The sequence below is a fragment of the Lonchura striata genome, chromosome 1 (assembly GCF_050655825.1).
Source record: "Lonchura striata isolate lonStrDom1 chromosome 1, ASM5065582v1, whole genome shotgun sequence".
Classification (NCBI taxonomy): domain Eukaryota; kingdom Metazoa; phylum Chordata; class Aves; order Passeriformes; family Estrildidae; genus Lonchura; species Lonchura striata.
The window spans coordinates 41,585,763-41,605,076 of NC_140703.1; the positions used below are offsets into that span (position 1 = coordinate 41,585,763).

The 19,314-nt window shown below is 44.7% G+C and overlaps 1 protein-coding gene and 1 long non-coding RNA gene across 3 annotated transcripts in view; one reads left to right on the plus strand and one right to left on the minus strand.

Moving 5' to 3' along the window:
* Positions 1-849: 849 nt before the first annotated feature.
* MAML2 (mastermind like transcriptional coactivator 2) overlaps positions 850-19,314 on the minus strand; it is a 211,893-nt gene continuing 193,428 nt past the window's right edge. For both annotated transcript variants that reach the window (XM_085575505.1, XM_021536551.3), the window contains exons 3-5: positions 13,874-14,077; positions 11,371-11,482; positions 850-5,650 (exon numbers count right to left, since the gene is read on the minus strand). In XM_085575505.1, coding sequence (XP_085431631.1) covers positions 4,668-5,650; positions 11,371-11,482; positions 13,874-14,077 — 1,299 coding nt within the window. In that variant the 3' untranslated portion in view covers positions 850-4,667. The remainder of the gene's footprint in view (positions 5,651-11,370; positions 11,483-13,873; positions 14,078-19,314) is intronic.
* LOC146768648 (uncharacterized) lies at positions 8,975-9,501 on the plus strand. The gene is made up of 2 exons (XR_014953854.1): positions 8,975-9,103; positions 9,332-9,501. It is a non-coding gene; the product is annotated as an uncharacterized LOC146768648 (long non-coding RNA).

Below are 19,314 nucleotides of genomic sequence, written 5' to 3' on the forward strand. Positions count from 1 at the left end.
TCATCATCACCACCAGCAGTGAAGCAGTTAAGATGTGGGGAGCCCTGTTTTTTTTCCTACATCTCAAAATAGCACAAGGCAGCCTTTGAGCACAGGCAGTGATGTGCTGACATTTGTCCCTTGGAAACATCCCCTCCACCACGGCTTCTGCTCAGTTCATGGGGCAGGAAGAGCCGCCCACTTGGAGATGGAGCCCGGAAAGCCTCTCGAGGAATGGGACACTTCCTCAGGGCTGACCTTCTAAAAATAGCCTGGTAGGGATGAATGCTTGTGTGAAACAGCCCGCAACCCAACGAGATGTTGTACATGCTGGAATGTCTATAGGCTGGAATCTCCTTACGCTAGAACGAGTTGTAATGTGAAGGAGGCAAGGAAGAAAGAAGCAGCCAGTTGTCTGATTTCTGGCTTCTCATTAGCAGTCTCTGATAGTGAGGGGAGTGGGGCAAATATCTCCAGGGTATGACCCAGGGCAGGGCATGGGCTTGAGGACCTAGCCAGCCCTCTTGGGATAACTGACTCTTGGGGGTACACAGTTCTCAGCTTCAATTTTTACAGAATCCCAGAGCAAATTGCTCTGCTGCAACATTCTATCAATCCATTCACCAGGAGCTAAAATAGCATTTTTTGTCAACCATTATTTGTTAACCCTTTCTGGTAGTGAAACCATGTCTTCAGTCAGTAGGAAAATGTCACAGCTCTGTTGAAGAGGCAGGCTGAGCTCCTGGAAGCTGCCAGATGTTCATTTTTATCACCCCCCCTCCTAAAATATCAAAATTTTAATTTACTCAGATGAATGAGCAGTTGACTAAACAGACATTCAATATAAAGTTCATAGTAAGAAATGAGACACTTGGGATAATTTTGATTGATTTACTTGGCAGAGTTTTGATAGCTACTGAAAAACATACTATTCATGTTTAGGTGAAAAATAAATGGAGTCAAATAAGTGTCACTGCATAGTACTAGGAGGTATATACAGCCACATGTAAAAATGCATAAACACGAACATTTCTGTACAGCAACTTTTCTTTTCAGTCTGTATAGAGAAACACTGGTTTATAATATGGGGAAAATATAAAGCAGACATACATGCAACAAGGACATGACAGTTACATAGATCCCACCTGCCTCCCAACAGCTGAAATAACAATAATAACAATAATTATAATAATAAAAGTCTTTTTTGGGGAAAAAATTTGAAGCCTGGAATGTTTTCATACTGAGGTTTCCAGAGAGCTTCAGACATGAAACATATCTGAAGGTGATTTAAAGGCTTGATTCAAAGCCCTGTGAAGGCAATGGAAAAACTCCATTGGTTTCAGTGAGCTTGGGGTCAGACCCAGCTATTTAACCATGATCCCATTCTGCCCTCCCCCAAAACCCAAAGTTGAAATCTGCAGATAAAAATAAACAATCATATCATACAAAACTTTGTATATAGAATACAAAAGGTAACAGTTGATTTTTTGTATAAAATACAACTTTATGATAGTATATTTATTTCACATATGTATAAATATAACCCAAATAATGATTTTTATTATTCCTACCAAAATATTATTACTTTTTGTTGTTGTTTTTACAAAAGTTTACAAAACAAATAATTCTTTATATTTACAACCCAATACTGTGAAGAGTGCCCAGTCAGTGATGAAAAATAGACTTTAAAGGTAGTGCACTTAGCCATTGCAAACAAAGGAAAAAAAAAGACACTAGCTCCATTCAGATGCAAGTGTTCTGAAGAAATGATACTGGATTCAAGTTTTGGTTGCAAGAGTCTTTCACAAGCTCGCATTTCAAATGCATCAGGCAAATATATACAGGACTGGAAATGGCCTCTACCTTTTTTGAATTTACTCAAGACAGGATGTAACTTTGCTTCCAGGGATGGTGCTCACAGCCCAGTGTCTTTCACACTCCAGGCTGAGGCCGACAGGACAACACTCAGCATTGAGTCCACCACTGCATGATATCATAGAACCATAGAATCATAGAATATCCTGAGTTGGAAGGGACCCATGAGAATAATTGGGTCCAACTCCTGATTCCTTGGGACCAGCTCCTTAGCTAAACAATTTTTTTACATGATTTGAGGACATGGAAATCAGTCTGGCCCTAATACAGAAACCAGTGGTGGCTTTTTCAATGGCATGTGAGGGTAGCTGAAGTTACCAGACTACAGTGGCCATTGCTTATGGTGATACTAACTCAGCCTTGGCCTCAGTGACATCCATTGCAGTTGTCTGCCCCTACCAGTGCGCTGGCACTCACTGCTGACCTGCTCATGGACAGGGAGTGTGTGCGGCAGGGAAGCCAACCTTCCTTTCACTTCAAACTCGTGCAGCTACTACTTCAGTCTAGTTTTGCACAATTTATATGGGACACATTTGTTACATCGCATCTATATCTCTCCAAGCTTAGGTGGGACCCCAGTGGCCTGAACTGAAAAGCTCTTCAAAGACCTGGCAAAACTTGTACTGATGTATCAAAGGGACCCCATGCACCCCAACAAAAACTGGGGAGAAGAGGGAGCTTTCTGGGCAGCTGAGTCACCACTGCATCACCATTACACAATGCAGAGGTGTGCAATGATCACTAGCTGGGTTGGCAGAAGGGACTCTTCAGCAGGCTTTCTTATCCCTCTGAGGCTATGTTCTCTGGGAATGAACAGCCTCAACTGGCATATCTAACTAAATGCCCATGTTACACCTTTTGTAGAGGTGCTGGTGCTCGTTTGTGCGACAAAGCTTCTTGAAACATCCTGAAAAATTGTGCCCATTTGAAATGACAGGGTGAAATAACTGGAAAAGCCTTATTAAAACCTCTCACAATAAGTAGGTCAGATAAGTGCAGAGGCTATTGTCAAATAGTCTACTCATCCCACTGCCATTAACAAGGATGAATAAAGCACTTGCACGGGCTGAACAATGCCTCTTAGCACCAAGGCATGGGAACGTAGGCATTGTATTCCTTTGCCACATCTAGTTTTAGCTAATTCAGAGGAGGCTGTGAAACACATTGCACTGCATCATTTGGAAGAGCAGCATTTTCATTTGAATTGCAAGGTCTGTTCTCATCCATGAATGCTGTCTGAATCACTGCGTAGCTGCTTTATAATGACATAGCATATCCTTCTGATGCCATTACTGACCAAGTCTATAGCAAAAATTTTAATATAGTAAAGACTATTTCCTGGCAGGTGTGGGACAGCCTGTGCCCTTACTGCTCTGCGCTGTTAGCCTTCAAGGCACGGTGGCTGCAAACTGCTCATGGGAATGGTCGTTGCCCCAGTATATCTTCCTAGTGATACACAGAAATTGCTCAGGGCAATATTAGCTGTTCCATCCCCAAACCCATAACAGATGATTGAGTCCAGTGCCCAGAAATAATCCCCAGAACTGTTTCATGTACAAGCACAGATGTGGCTGATGGAGCTTCCTGCTGTGAGTTATAATTGATGTGCATGCTAGTTTCAGGGGCAGAGCCTCTTGTACTCCAGAGAGAGGCTGTGGGGACCTGAGCTATCACCAGAACTCTTTCAACTCCCCCGCTATGGCGAAGGAGAAAACAAGATGGAACCAAAATGCTGTGCAATCAAAATGGCAGCTTCCCCCCAGGCAGGTAGATGATGGCATTTTGTCTGGGCTAAACCTGTTTGAGAGAAGATTGGGCTGAACTACCTGATTGATACTCGCCATGATTTGAGATGAAAACAAGGACAGTGGCTTAGCTGAACCACTTTAGGTATTTGCCCTCCTCTAAGCTGGACTGAGAGAGTAGTCAAGGACAAATCAGGAGCATCCTCTCACTCAAGTTTCTATTAAGTCACTGGAGTCCCTGGGGAAGGGCAAGGTGGCAAAGTGAGGATCCTGAGCTTTGGTAGTAGTTCATCTCATGTTTCCCTCAATGCCCAGAATGTCTGTGCTGCTAGCAGGACAGCAGCATCCTCTAATACTCATTGCAAACACTGATGAAAGGGAGAACACAAATGCTAGAGCACACCGAGTAACATGCTGGATGATCTGTTCCCTTCTTCCCTTGGATGAGACCACTTACCCTGCTGTGTGCTACAAAAGGTACAGGGTTTATAACAAAATCATTTTATAACATTTTGTTTATAACAAAACACTTGCTTTTGGGAAAGCAAATGTAAGTTTGTACTGTGCAGAAGTAAACAGTTTTTGTAATGCCATAAGATTCACACAGGGCTTGATGCTGTCAGGGCTGAGCAGTCCCAAGGAAGTTAAGGGCTGTGAACATGATGACTGAAGAGCTGTGGACCTCTTAGGGTCTTACTTGCACTCAGAGAAATGATGTTCCACAGCCTATACCACTGTCTGGTGCTTCCATGTATGGGAAGATGAACACATTTTTTTCCCGGAGCCCCTCTGAGAAGAACCAATGAGTTTGCAATGGGCTGGGCACAGGTGTGGGGACCAGACCCTTCACATGCTTTCACTCCTTTGTGGCAGGCAGGAATATCGCTTACACTGTCACTTCAGTTTTGTTCCTAGAGCTATTCTTCAAACAGGGCAGTTGCTCTATATTGTATTTTAAAGGACAGCCCAGTTACTGGAGTGTAAATTAATGAAGCAGGTTGTTGGCATCTAAAGAAAAAGCTAATGTCCTTGCTTCCTCTTCATCTGGTTCCCTCTTGGTACTGTCACTTACGAGTGGTTCCCTAAAATTTCATCAAGGTTGATGTCTTTCATCCAGTCATCATTACCAGGTTCTGTTTTCAGTAAAGAATCTATAAAATCTGAGTCACTGTTGAGCGCAGGTCCTATACTGTCACCTTGCTGGTTCAGAAAGTCAAACGCTAGGTCATTACCATGGTCACTTCCTTGGTAAGCCCGGGAGGTTTGGTTGGTACTTGTGAAACCGGTTGATGGCAGAGATGACGGCGGTGTCATACTTGTTCCTGGCTGATTCAAGGTAGGCGCAGTCTGTCCTCTCAGCTGATTGGGTCTTATGCTGAGCCCTCGTAGTGAGCCAGCAGATTGCCCATTTAGAGTTTGGTGCATTTGGTTTAGAGGGGGCCTCATTTGGACTCCCGCCGTTAACTGGTTAGGAGGTGCCAATGCACGCTGAGGAAAATGCTGGTTGCCTACGCTGCGCTGCAAAGACTGGTTAGGATATGGAGTGCCGGTGGGGAAACGGACTCCTGCAGGTTTCAGTGCATCCTGCTGCTTCACTGCAGCCTCCTGTGGGGCCCAGTTCTGGGCATTGGCAGTAGCCGTGATCATCACATTGGCCGGCCGTTGAGCAGGGATACCTGTCGCTCCATGGGTCAAGCTTGGCCTTATTTGCTGAGAGCTGACCACTGACCCCGTCGCAAAAGCTGCCCCGTTGTTCCCCTGTGTCATGGTTTGCTGTCGAGACACCACGGGGTTATTCTGACTGGGCAGAACTTGATTTTGGTTTCTGTGTGGCTGCATTTGGTTCATTCCTGAAGTCACATTGTATGTGCTTGGTTGGTTGCAAGGAAGGTTCCCGTAGCAGCCCATACTCCGAGCAGCAGGGACAGAAGGCATTCGGGTTCCAGCAGGGGTGGACATGAGGCTGGAGCTCTGGGGCATAATGCTATGAGTTGAAATTGGGTTGGATAAGGACATGTTGTTGGAGCTCATGCTCACAGCTGGTGAACCACCTGGAAAGAAGAAAACAGAAGTGTTACAACAAGTGTGGGTGCATGAATATGTGGTGTCATTCAAATACCAACAGCTCAAAAATCCAGTTTTCTATGAGCAGAGTTTCTTGAAGAAGACATTTTGCTCTTAAGAGGACTTACATGAACTTGCTCAACGCCTTGAAGATGCCTATCATCCAAAGGGTGGTTTGGTCTATACTAAGCTATCTGTGGGCTTTCCATCCCTTCAGAGGAGAGCACAAGCCAAAACTGGTGTTCACTATAAGAGAAATATTGGAGCAGGGATGGACAGACAGAACCATTGGGTAGGAGAGAAGACTTTCCTGCCTTCCTTCACAGAAGCACTAGACACATCAGACAGGACAAAGTCTCTCTAAGTGATCAGAGATCAAGAACTTTTCCTTACAGGGCATGGCTCATCCTGACTTTAGTGACAATGGAGAGTGAGAGGCACTTTTATCTGGCTTCATTCCCACCTTTCTTAGACACCTACAGCAGCAGTATCCATCCTTTTTTTCTGGGAATGTCTGTCCCAGATGACAGCAGGAGCCAAGACTGCATCTCACACATTTGCAGCCATACGCCGGGAGAGGAGCTCAGTCCAGTCTGTGACTTACCTGTCCTCCCACGCGGTGGCCAAGCAGGCATGAGGACATGACCTGATGCTGTGCCTGCTGAGCCCCACACATGGCCTTTCTAAACTCTCTTCCCAGCTGAGCTATGGCTATTTGCCCCTGCAGTAACAGACTTGCCAGTGAGGGAACAACACATGATGTGCCAGCACTTGCTGCACCTGAACATCCCCTTTTGTGCATCAGAAAACGACAAGTTATGAGTTAGCACAAATTTGTCACTCCTGGCTGATTCTGTCCAGTGGAGGATTTTCCTGTACTTAACATCTGCCAATGGATGACAAGAAGAGAGGATTTTCTTGCCTTCAGCTGCCAAACCTCAAAATAAGCCCACTCCTTTGGCTACATAGCCTCTAGTGTGAGGCCACAGTAGGTCATTTACACCATGAGGTCTGAGTGCTTATGCAATGCGAGACCGAATTAGTCCCTGAGAGAATGGTTGAAAAAGACCAACCACTTTTTAAACACAGCCAGTGTAGATGGCACTGTAGAGAACACTCTCGGTACACAATCAGCTGCTCCACAGTGTAATTCCCTTTGCTACTGTTGCTTCCAGTAGAAACCCTACAAGAAGCACAGCTTGAAAAAGTCAGGTTCAAGGCAAATGAAAGGAGATGTTTCTTCACACAATGTGTGGGTCAGCTGAGGAAATCTGTGCCACATGGCACAGTAGAAGCTAAATTCTCACACATCTTTGGGTGGCCCCCAAAGTGTGAGAAAAACTGTCAAATGAGCTTGCTACCAAGGTACCACTGCATTTCAGGAATTCTCTGAGCCTTTCCCAGAGGAGGAAGGAGGAGATTTGCTATTTCATAGGGTGTAACTAAAAGAAATTGCTGGGCATGAGACACTGCCTTGGCTTGATCCTTTGTACATATGGCAAAACCAGATGGAATTTGACTAACTTCGGCTTAATCACCAAATCTTATTATATATTGGTCTGCGTGATTAAATTTATTAGTTGGTCCATCATAAATTCCTTCCTACTACACACTGCTTCAAGACTCTGTCATGCTTGCAGCATTCTCTAAATACTTCAGTCTCAGAGTGTGGTATGTTTTCCAGTCCTTTGGTCCTTTAGAGCTCCTCTCAGAACTTGACAGGTTTTGATGTTTGATTTCAGAACTGTATATCATGGCTGGTCACAGTAATAACTTTTGCACATCTCCAATGTGGATGTAAAGTAAGCTCTATTTTTCCAGTTCAGCATCATCTCAAACAATATTTGCCTATCCAGTTTCAATCACACAGCCTCCTCACAGTGGTATCTGGAGACCTGTCAGCCATTTCCTTTTGACCTATGTTAATTGTGTGTCGCTCAGGTTTCTTAATCAAAATAGGCAGTAAGAAGTCAGATGCTTTAAGACACATAACCTGAACAACTATTGCCTCTAAGTTGTGGTTTCATTGAAAGAGATACCATGCAAGTTTGGAAAGATTCTTCTAACATCAGCTCATGTTGCTTGAAATTAATTACATCTTCCCCTTCATAAATTCTTTATTATTTGGGCTGTATCTTCTCCTCAGTAGATTTGCTGGCTCTGCATTAGGCTACTAGAGCTGCTATTACCTACTTAGACTTTTAATTTTTATCATGGCATTAGCAGTCTCCCTTGGTGTTTCAAGACTAAATAAAAGGTGACACTAAGAATTCGGAGAACCTCTCAGCCAGCTCTTTTAAAACTCTTTTGGACAAGTCATGAGCATACATATTTAAAAAGTCTATGTTTAAGAACAGCTGTTTATTATACTGTTCCTGTTAAAATTTTGCCATAATGATGTTCAGCTCCCACAGACTGAAACCAAAGAAAAAATTGTATATTTCTGCTTTTTCTGCATTATTTTTATACATATACTATTTCCACTTAGTAATGGATGCAAAGGATGCATTTTTTTCCTTAAGGACTTAAAAAAAAAACAACTCTTCCCAAATCATTATTAACACTGAGTGTGACTCCACAACCAGAGTGCTTGTTTCACATCAATATAAACATAGACACCTAAATTAAGAAGCTCCCCCTATCCTGGAAGGCAGCCTGTTCCACAAACAGGCTCCAATTATCCTAAGAATTGTGTTGTCCTAACTCAAGTACCTAAATTCAGTCCCTGAGTTGGGCAGCCCCTGGGACAGGATATGCTATGGGGAGTCTACCTGGTTTTAGCCCAGCAGGGACAATCACATTCCCACAATCAGTGCTCAGTTGGTAACCACATGATTAGCCCCATCTTTGGCTTTGCTGCTGGGCTGTGCATGTTTGGAACAACTGTAATATCCCCTATGAAGACAGGCTGAGAGAGCTGGGGTTGTTAAGGTGGGAGAAGAGAAAGCTCTGAGGTGATCTGGTACTTTCCAGCACCTGAAGGTGGCTACGAGAGAGAGAGAGAGAGCGTGACTTTTTACAAGGACATGCAGTGACAGGACAAGGGGGAATTGCTTTAAATTGACAGAGGATAGGTTTAGATTGGACATAGGGAAGAAATTTACTCAAGGGTGGTGAAACACAGGACTAGTGAAAGAGCTGTGAATGTCCCATCCCTGAAAGTATTCAAGGCCAGGTTGGATGGGGCTCTGACTAACCTGGTCTAGTGACAGGTGTCCCTGTCCATGGCAGAAGGTTTGGAACCAGATGATCTTTAAGGTCCCTTCCAACCCAAAACTTTCTGTGATCCTGTCATTTTTTTTCAGGGATGATACGGATGGGTCCCTGATTTTTAGCTCCCATGAGGCCATATTGAAGAGGAGGAATGGTACAGAATTCAGTGGCATTTCAAGAGATGGTTCTCTCCCTCCAGCTGAACAACAAGTTTGTAGCTTCAACAAGTTTGTAGATTTGTCACTTCATTGCCACTGGGGTGACCCTGTCAGCTGTTGAGGAGATCCCAGGGTTACCATCACACTGCCCTTGCAAATGCTACACTTTTTAAAGAACACAAGTGTTTGGGAAGGGGTTGTACTTGTTGCCAAAAGACAAAGCTTCATCTTTCTTTGTTTTGCTATTTTTATGGTTTTATTTTTAACCCAAGTATTTTCCATTCTTATTTCTTACAGATGGGAAGAAATGCCTTCCCCAGAAGCACTGTGTACAGCAGCTGGGCACCCCAGGCTATGGCAATTTAGACAAAGTTTCCCTACCCAATTCACCTGCTCCTTTCTTGGAGGTTTCTTGCCATGGCATGGCACTGTGAGGAAAAGTATAGAGAAATAAAATACTCAACCAAGTTTCTCCGGCTTGTGCAATTTTATTTAGCTTTTTGTTTCTTCTTCCCTGATCTGAGCAAAGCTATTCCCAGAAAAAGGGAACAGTTTCCCTACTGTTACTCCCTTATGCAAGAGTTTCCTAATCACTCCCTCTGGTAGCTTTGCTGGAAGCTCCCAGCACAGCCCTTTCTCCAAGGCTTGCCCCTTTCTCCTGGGGTTCACTCAGCAGGGACTTGAGATTTGAATGGATAAGTGCTACCATTCCCACATGTTTCAATCCGAGGAGATGGGACTCCAAATACCACAATATTGGCAAAGACTCCATCAGATTAACAACAACAGGAGCCGCCACATAACAACAGTGATCTACTCACTTTGGAGCCTTTCACACATGTGACTGCACTCGCTTCCATTTTCTCTCTCAGGCTAGAAATAAATGGATTGTTTTTAAGTAAAAGCCAAGAGTCTCAGTTAATCATTTGGTTCCAGGAATAAACCATTAAACAACACACCAAATCACAAGATTCCTCAACAAACTGCTGGGATTGCCAAAACATTTATTTTGGAAGTACAGGAGGTACCAAGCTAGCGAGCAGGGCTCTCACTGTGGGCTATTACACTGGGATGCTTGAGCCAGTTTACTGGAGAAGATTAACACCCAGGTCCATTGGAAAGCAGCAGTTTCCAGGCTGCAGCAAGCTTATCACTGCTAGAACTTGTAAGCAGAGCAAAGGAGTACATGAATGCTGCTTGAGCAGCCCAACCTAGCCCATCCCTACAGAGCTGGGCTGGGTGTCCCAATAGCCAGCAGATTGGGCAGAGGGGTGGCACGTGAGTAAGCTGCACTTCAGAGCTCATTAAAATAATAATAGAAGCTGAAAAAGTTGTGCTGTAAAGGACAGTAAGAAGGAAAGGCTCAGATCACTGGCTGAATCTGCAAATCCAACAATTATGGAGAAACAAAAAGAACCAACCTCTTTTTTTTCTTTAGCATGTTGCATACAAAAATATACTTGAAGGCAAAGAATTCTTTTTATACTTGCATACACAATCACTTTTGGTCCCATCTGCTATATTTCTCCCACCTTCTCTCTCCTCAGCATTTTTTCCTTACTCTGACTTTGCTTTCTGAGTGGCCTTCAGCCATCCAGCAAGGTTAACAGTAGGAAAAGCCAAACAAACAATCCTGTGCTTCAAAAACTAGACTGTCCCAGGAGGTCAGGGCACAAGAGCTGAAGCGAAGGGCTAGTGCTGAAGTGTTGGGCATTTCCTGGCCTGGGCAGTTCTGGCAGAAAGCAAAAGCTCTTGATCTACTGTTTGCCTGATCTGCTGAAATGCTGCTTGTAGAGCAGCACTAAGGCCACAACCATGGCCTGTTAAACAGACCAAAAGTACCACCCATGATGGTGCCATGTGGGGTACTTAAAAATCTGTATGAGGGTCCTCACACTGTACATGAACTGCCATTTGAAGGGAGGGATGGTTCTCATCTCAGTCTCTGAGCTAAGATGCAGCACATATGTGAGAGAAGCATCTGAACACAGTGAGATTACATAGTCAAGAGGACATCTTTGCATCAGGTATTTGGGTGCACGTCTGTCCCAGACAGTGCTAATGGGAGGGGTACCAACTCCTCCATCCCCATGTCTGAGAGAGGCCGTGTCAGCCTGGATGAAGCACAGATCATACACCAGCACTTCTCAGTGGTGCAGGACAGTGAAGTAAATAGCACAGGAAGGCAGCAGCCATCCCTCACTGCCTCTGCAGTGATCGAAGCAGATATCCAGAAAATCATGCCCCAGTCATCCCATCCATGGCTCTTCCAGGTGGCCTTCCATCTGGAAGGAAGGAAGAAAGCAAAGAGTTGCATTGAGCCCATGGGTACTTACCAGGATATTGGTTTGCTTGTTGCATGTTGACCACATTCCTTCTTTGGTCTTTATAATCTGGTGGTGGTCTTGTCAAGTGTCTGTTCAGCTGGTCTTGTGGAGTTATTTTCTCCTAGAGGATTAGAGTAGAACTACATTAATTTGCTTTTCTTTATGCTTTCCTGCATCTGTGATTTGCCAGTCTCTCTCTTTTCTCAGTAGGTACAAAACTGAAGTATTTCTTCCTTTCACTCTGTCTGGTCCACAGGACAGTCACTTGTGAAACTGTGCCATCACCTATGGAAATCTTTTTGCTGGTTGCATTGTGTTTGAGTCTGGTTCAACTTTCCTCTCAGCCTCTGAGAGCAATGTCCATGTCTGCACTGCAGTACAAAGTGTATTCCAATTTCAGCTTTTCATCTTCATCCACAGCCATGCCCATCCCTCCCTCACTCTGCCTTCTGACACTGGAGGGGTGACCACAAAACCCAGCAAAATCCTTGCTTTTTCTCCCCCCAGCTCTCCTCAGTAGGGATACCAGCAGGACACATGGTTTAGCAAGGATGGTGCTGGGCTGGCTGTTTCCATGCCACTAAACATTTCCCTGTGCAGCACATTTACAAGGTGCTGTCTTTCCTCTTACATGGGGAGTACAAGAACTCCCAGTTGCTGGGGCAAGGACAGCAAGGAAAGATTCCAGGAAAAAAAAATATTAGTTGGGGAGATTTTTTTGGTTTTGAGCTTGCCAGCAGCATGTCTCTGGTGAGAGGAAGATAAAAATCCAAATCCTTGAATGGAAATCTGACTGACTGCCCTGTGCTCATAAAAGATCTGGAAAGAGCAGGCAATAGAGTCAATGCCAAATCTCTCATCAGCATCAGTGTGGTTTGATGCCTCCAGAGTGCTACTGCTCACCCATGAGACCTGGTTCCTTGTAATAAGTGCCCCCATGGACGGAAATTGTGACTTTGGTGCACATGTGCCTTTACTAGACAGCTGCTGGGACAGCATCACACCTCTTCTGCAATGTGCACAGGTTTTGGGCACAACTGCCAGACTGGCAAATCAGCTTGTCAGTGCGAAAAAGGCCCTGGCTGATGATGCAAGTCCATTGGAGTAATCTGGGGATAAAAAAAACCAGCATGCATATGGACTTTCTAGTGAAAAATCTGTATTTTCTATGGCAGCAGCTCTCTGGCCACAGAGAGCAAGCACAGACTTTCCCAGGCATTGTCCTAGGGAAGGATGTGAGAAGACCAGAGAAAGAATGATAAACAATTTTTGTCTTCACTTGCTGCACCTGGTGTTGTGAACATGTGGAATGTGTTATGGAGATTTGCTTACCAAAGGGTGATTTCTTAACTGGCCAATGGTGATGGTGTTGAGATTGAAGGACCAATTGGATCCACCTGTATTGTGACAATCTGTGAGTGTGATGGGTTTCTTAATAAATATAGTATAATAAAGTGATAGATTGGCCTTCTGAGAATCATGGACTCAATGCCAATTATTACCTGGCTGGGGGCTTGCAATGACAAATTTCTTCTCCCAGGAGCACTTAAAAACACTGGGAGAAGACCCCTCGTGTTATTTACAGCATCTTCACAATTCATGATGGGAGGGAGGGATCTGATTAGGATTTGCAAGGTTTATTTTTATATCCTGCTCAACCTGAATCCTTGTGAGGAAGACAGACTCCCATGAAATCCCTGCAATTCATGTAAAAACTGTAGGCAAGCTTTATGTATATTTCTGTGCACACAATACAAAAGCAAAGCCAAGCTGATTAAATTTCAGTTTTGTTTAAAAGAAGCTATTTGAGATCAAGAACAAAATCAAGATTTTGTTCAGCTAAAAATTCTGACAGAAAACTGCAGCACAGAGAGCTGACTTTGAACTTCTTTTTTCTTCTGCATGAATCAAAAAGTCAAGAAATATTTCCTTTATAGAATCCCCCATGTCTCCTAAAATGATCAGAAACTCCCACCTAGTCTCTCAGATACCAAAGGACAGAGAACTGGCTACAGATACCTAGAAATGCAAAAATAAAACCAGAGAATGTAGGATTCATATGTGATCCCAGCGAAGCACACAAACTTGTGTTGAATCCCAAAATCAAGGCACCTGATCCTGGTTTACACACAGGCATTTTACACTATGCTGCCTTGGTGACAGATCCTGGAAGTAAACTTTCCTCTGAGGTGAAAGTAGCCTAGCAGTGCCCCTTGGTTTATCTTGCAAGGAAAATCATGGACAATATTCATATGTCTCAAAACCAAGCATATGCTTGGACTGTTCTTGTAATGAAACTGCAGTAGTTTGGAAACTTGTTCCGTACATGTTGAAAAAGGTTTCAAAAAGGCTTAGAAAAGTGCTGAAAAATACAAGGCACACTCTTGAAATTCTAGGCACTGCCAAAACAACCTTGAAGTTTTAGGGGCCTTTCTTCTCCCTGTCTAATCTTTCTTTTCTATTGTTTTTATGACAATATTTTCCATGTAAAATAAGAAATTGGTAAACTTACAGCTTCTGCCAACATCTGCTGCTGTAGAAGGAGTTGTTTTTGCTCCATCATTTGCCGTTGCAGAGCCTGTTTCTTTTCCATCAGCTGCTGATTCAACAATGATTGCTGGGATGAGTTCATGTAACCACTTCCAGTGTTTGGATTTGAGCAAGAACTGGAGCTTGGAGTGGGGCCAGCTCCCTGGCCTACCACAGAATGTTGTTCCTGAAACAGAAGAAAAGGCTCGTGAAGGATGAAAATAATAACAAGTGTCAAGAAAAGGAAATAATCCTTTTTATGTAATTAGCTGAAGCTCAGGACACAGCCCACAGACTCTCAGGACAAGTGACCAATACAAAGCCTACAACAAAGTAAGAAGAGGATTGAGTAACTTCATCCCTCAGGAAAGATTCTGACAATGTGCCAGGTGGTTCCAGTGGAAAACCTCAATATTGTACCAGGAGCTTGGGAAATGTTAACAGAGGTAACAGAGCTGTCGTGAGGATCTTTCAGGAAACATGCATTGGGCTGTAGAGCAGTTTGTTTGACCACAAGGGAACAAACTCAGCGTCTGCTGGCTCCTACCATCTGGTGAACAGCAGCGAGAAGCTGCAGACTTATTGGTAGAAGTGGCATCTATTCTTAGAAAATACAGGGGTGGGAAGTTAATACTTCACAGTGGGGTGAATGGTGCTGCTTTCATTTGTCCCGTCATCTCCCTGACAAGAGCAGTCTCTGAGAGACTGCTAATTGAATCCCATTAGTAACACACTTAAATAGGCTTAGAGTGTATAAGCTTCCTCAGTGAAATAAAGGTGTAACTGGGAAGGACCTTGAAGACAGTCTTAGGGTCTCTCTGGTCTTTGTGAGGGATCTTGATCTGCTTCCTCTTCCCAGTGTGCAGCTCCATAATGAAGGGATGGCAAAAAGTCATCTTAGAAGGCAGTGGGGAAAGTACATGAGGACTCAAACCATGCTCATACAAGATGAGAATGTACATGGAACGACAGTATGCTGCATCTTCTCTCTTGGCCATTATTTCCCTTGGCAGCAATGTGTTTTTTGCCTACTTGCTCCAGCAGTGTTTAGTCCTTGGGACTTAACCAAATGTATGTTTCTCAGGACACAGAGAAAAATATTCAGCCTATATTGGATCACTCGATACCCATGTATTTCTTAGCCACAGAGCTACAAAGAAAATAGGATACACTGAAGAGGTCACGACAGTCAGGAGACACATCCATTCTCTGACCCCACTTGGCTGCAATTCACCATAAGAACCAACCACATAACTCTGTATAACCTAAGAGGTAGCAGCATTTTTGCCTTGCAACACAAGACCCCACAGCAGGAGTCTGATGCTCCCTGTTGCGCAGCGATTCTTTCAATACTGAGGTGTGGAGCCAGGATCTGGGCTACTATCCTAGCAAAGCTCTGCTCTATGGCCACTGTCCCCCAGCGCATTTGGGCAAATACAGGCTGACCAACATTGAAACAAGGATTGCTAGCCTACCCATGCCCTGAAGACCATGGAGCACTGATATTTAATGCTTTGGAAACTCCAGGAAAGCTCATTCCTGTGCCTTAGCTTTTGCATCCCTCCCCTCCCCAGTAACACATAGACTCACTACAGACTAATCCCACTTATCTTTTTACCATCTGGCATGGAAGAAGCACAGTGATTGTTATGGGTATTTCTATTTTAAAATAACTCGGTGGCTTCTAGATGGGGCCACACGAGTGCGTAGCTAGTTAGATAAACTATTCAAAGACTGTTACTGAAATAAAAAACTTGACTTTCTTCTGGAGCCACCTGCAGCCCCCAAGGCAGTGTTACAAACCCACCCTTCAAATTTATTGGGCTCTTACACAATTATATCTTGCACACTTTCTTTCAGTTCCAGAAGGAATCTAGGATTGCTCGGCACTGCCACATTTTTCAGCCCTTATGTTAGCTGCAAGATAGAAAATACCTCCTCTCAACAGACCTGCTTGCCAAGTTGTTGCGCAAACTTTTTTGTCTTTCCTAAAATATTTTGAAAAGAAAAATATGTTACAATAAATTGGCTTTGACTTCTATATTCAAATGACAACTCTAGCTTGAACCCAGCCACATGTTCCATCCATTAATAGAATTCATCTGTTGTGTTTTTGCACAGATAGTGCAGGCTCCCCCGAATGTGCTTTCAGTCCTACGTAAAGAAACCAACAAAGCCTAAATTTTTCTTTCCCTCATTCCCTACCAGCCCATGTAAGCAGTGGGGAGGATTTTGTTTTAAGATAAACTGTGTAGTGTTCATTCACAGTATCTATCAAAGAAAGCTCTTCTGTAATAGCCATTGGCACAAAACACCAGCTGCTTGGCAAACAGACCCTGAGAAAACAGTGTAAATCATCAACTTGGAGCCAGGTTGGGGGTTTTTTGAATTTGGTCCTTTCTCTGCTGTTCATGAAATGTCAGTGTGAGCCTATGAATCTACGATGTGTTACTTCTCCTGCCTGCTGATCTTCCCCTTGCAATGGGAGAAGGAAGAACAGCTTCCTAATAAATCAGGAGACGAGCTGCACAGCAGTTTGACCCTTCATGAACCAGTGCTATGGAGCCTTGCTCTCACCCTGTGCTTCCATTACTGCAAATCAAACAGCAGAAGGGCTACACTGCTGTCAGGGATGTGGGGTTCTGCCCCTACGCAGGACAAAGTGTGCCTTCTGACATCCCTGAGAGGAAGGGCAGGTTTGGGTGGAGTTACCCTGCTTTGTTAAACTGTTTCATCCTGCTCTAAGCCCACCCTTACTGCAGCAGCTTTACTACAACTCCACACATCTAGAACTGCTAGTTTTTAATGCCATTTCTGGGTTCCCATGCTGCAGTTCATGTGGTTTAACTTTAGAAAGCCCTGACCAAAGGAAATCTAGAGTGGGACATGCTTGTCTCCTTGCCCAGGGGCACCTCTGCCCAGCAGGCTGCAGAGGCAGCCCAGCATCCCTCCAGCTGGGGAGCCCTGAGTGCTTGCCTGCATGGTGTTACCTCGTCTCCCTGCAAGAGGAAGGTAACCTGTCCCCTTTTCCCCCAGGGAGGGAACATGATGGGGAGCATCCCTGCAGCCAGCCAGGTGTCAGGGACAGGCTGGAAGCATCACACTTCCAACAGGTACAAATGTCCACCTGGGTTTACCCCCAGTTTCTGCCCCGCTCATTTATGTTCCATGTTCTTCCAGCCCTACAAACGACCTACAGCCCTTTTAGGGCCATCCCCGGTGCCAGCTGGGGCTGGGTTAGTGTTCACCAACCACCACAAGACTCCATCTGCACTGCCAGAACTGAAGCCTCAGCATGGTGATGCTCGACATACAAAGCAGATGTGATGCACCACATTATCTGATGTTCCAGTGACATATAAAACCTATGAAATGCAGAAAGGCAGACAGTGAGAGCTCCTCAGAGCTGGTAGCACAACTGTGGTTTTGTTTATAAGCATCACAAAGAACATTATGTTCAAATGTTTAAATTAGCAGTAAAAAAAAGCATTTAAGACCGAGTTTGCCTTTCACTACCCCTGCTGCAGCTGATTTGTGTTCATACAAATGAAGGGATGTTTTGGCTTCTAACACATATATGAACTTTTTAAAATAGACCTCTCCTCTCCTCTCCTCTCCTCTCCTCTCCTCTCCTCTCCTCTCCTCTCCTCTCCTCTCCTCTCCTCTCCTCTCCTCTCCTCTCCTCTCCTCTCCTCTCCTCTCCTCTCCTCTCCTCTCCTCTCCTCTCCTCTCCTCTCCTCTCCTCTCCTCTCCTCTCCTCTCCTCTCCTCTCCTCTCCTCTCCTCTCCTCTCCTCTCCTCTCCTCTCCTCTCCTCTCCTCTCCTCTCCTCTCCTCTCCTCTCCTCTCCTCTCCTCTCCTCTCCTCTCCTCTCCTCTCCTCTCCTCTCCTCTCCTCTCCTCTCCTCTCCTCTCCTCTCCTCTCCTCTCCTCTTTCTACAAAGCTTGTCAGGAGGTCTGAAAGCCTTTTGCAAGCTTATGTCTCTGCATTCTTAGTTTAGAAGTGGTTTAAGAACAGTTGGCTGGAAAAGGATGTGCAAACCTTTCCCCTCTTTCCTGGAAAAGCTTTGAATTGATGAATAATTTTGATGGTACAGAAGAGAAACAATGGTCAATTTTGTATGAAACCACAATGCCCGCAGAGGCTGTTTGCTTCCCAGCCAGGAGCCCTGACATCTGTGCCACAAGATGAGCTTCTGCTTCTTGAAGATTTTTCCCTTCAAAAAAGGAGATGGGGAAATCTTTTCACCTTTCTGTTCCTCTATGGGGCAACTCATTCTGTGCTCTGCATCAGATCGGAAGTGACAGCTCTGACTTTTGCTCTTCTTTTGCATCAGTTTTGGCTTAAAGAAACAAGGAATTAAAGAAGAAAGGAAAAGTCTTTGGATCCATTTATGGAAATCTACTCAGTGACAGATGCCTGCTTACAAAAAGATGCTTCCAGGGGAAAGGATGTGCAAAGTCATGTTCATCTGGTGACTGAACCTATGCATGATGTCCTCACTCACAAGCAGTTTGTGTTACTTGGCATCATGGGCTTGTGCAGCTCTTCGCTGCAGGCTTAGATGGTGAAGGAAAAGGCTCCTCTGTGGGTTTCTTCAAGGGACCAGTGGCTGCCCCCACAGTGTGAGCTTCTCAGGGTCTTTCTGGTTTGACTGCGAGCCACCCTGGACAACTGAGCACTTGGAAAAGGAGAAGGAGGAAGAGGAAGAGGAGAAGGATGAGGAGGAGAAGGGGAATGGTTCAACCATGTCCTGCACTGTTTCAGAGTAGTGCAAGGCTGTGAGCCTTGCTGTGAGCAAAGCCCTGTGAGCCCCTGATGAGAGCCTCCACAGCCCCAGCTGGCGTGCTCCTTTCCACTGGCACAAACTGAGGCTCTCCTGCAGCTGCTGGGCCAAGCACTTGGGCTTATTGAGAAGAGCTGGTCTGAGTCATGCATCTTTAGGAAGCTGAGCACAGGGTGCTTTGCTGAACAGCCAGTCTTAGTACCTAGCAGCTCTCTTCTGAGCCACCTCTTTTTGCTGCATTTAATGGAAGCAGATACACCCCCTTCTGCTAAATACTGGGCTTTTCATGGCTGTCTGAACTCCCAGCACTGCCTGCTTGTGTCCTTGCCTCAGACAAGAAAACAAAACTCCAGCAGGACCACAGCAGAGTGTCTGTCAAATAAGAACTCTTTCATCTCTAGTTAAAAGCTAGTTTTCATATTTTTAGGAATAACTCCCACTCTTGACTGGAGTGCAGAGGGCTGCTTGCTATGACACTGTGAGAGCACCAAAAAGGTGCTGAGGTTAAACTCGCCTGCAACAGCTGAGGATATGATCTGTGTATAAGGAAACAAGACAGACTGGGGAGAGACACAGCCAAGCAGATTCTCCCTCACTTTCCTGCTAGTCCAGCTTGATGGAAGTGAAAAACAGTATCTTC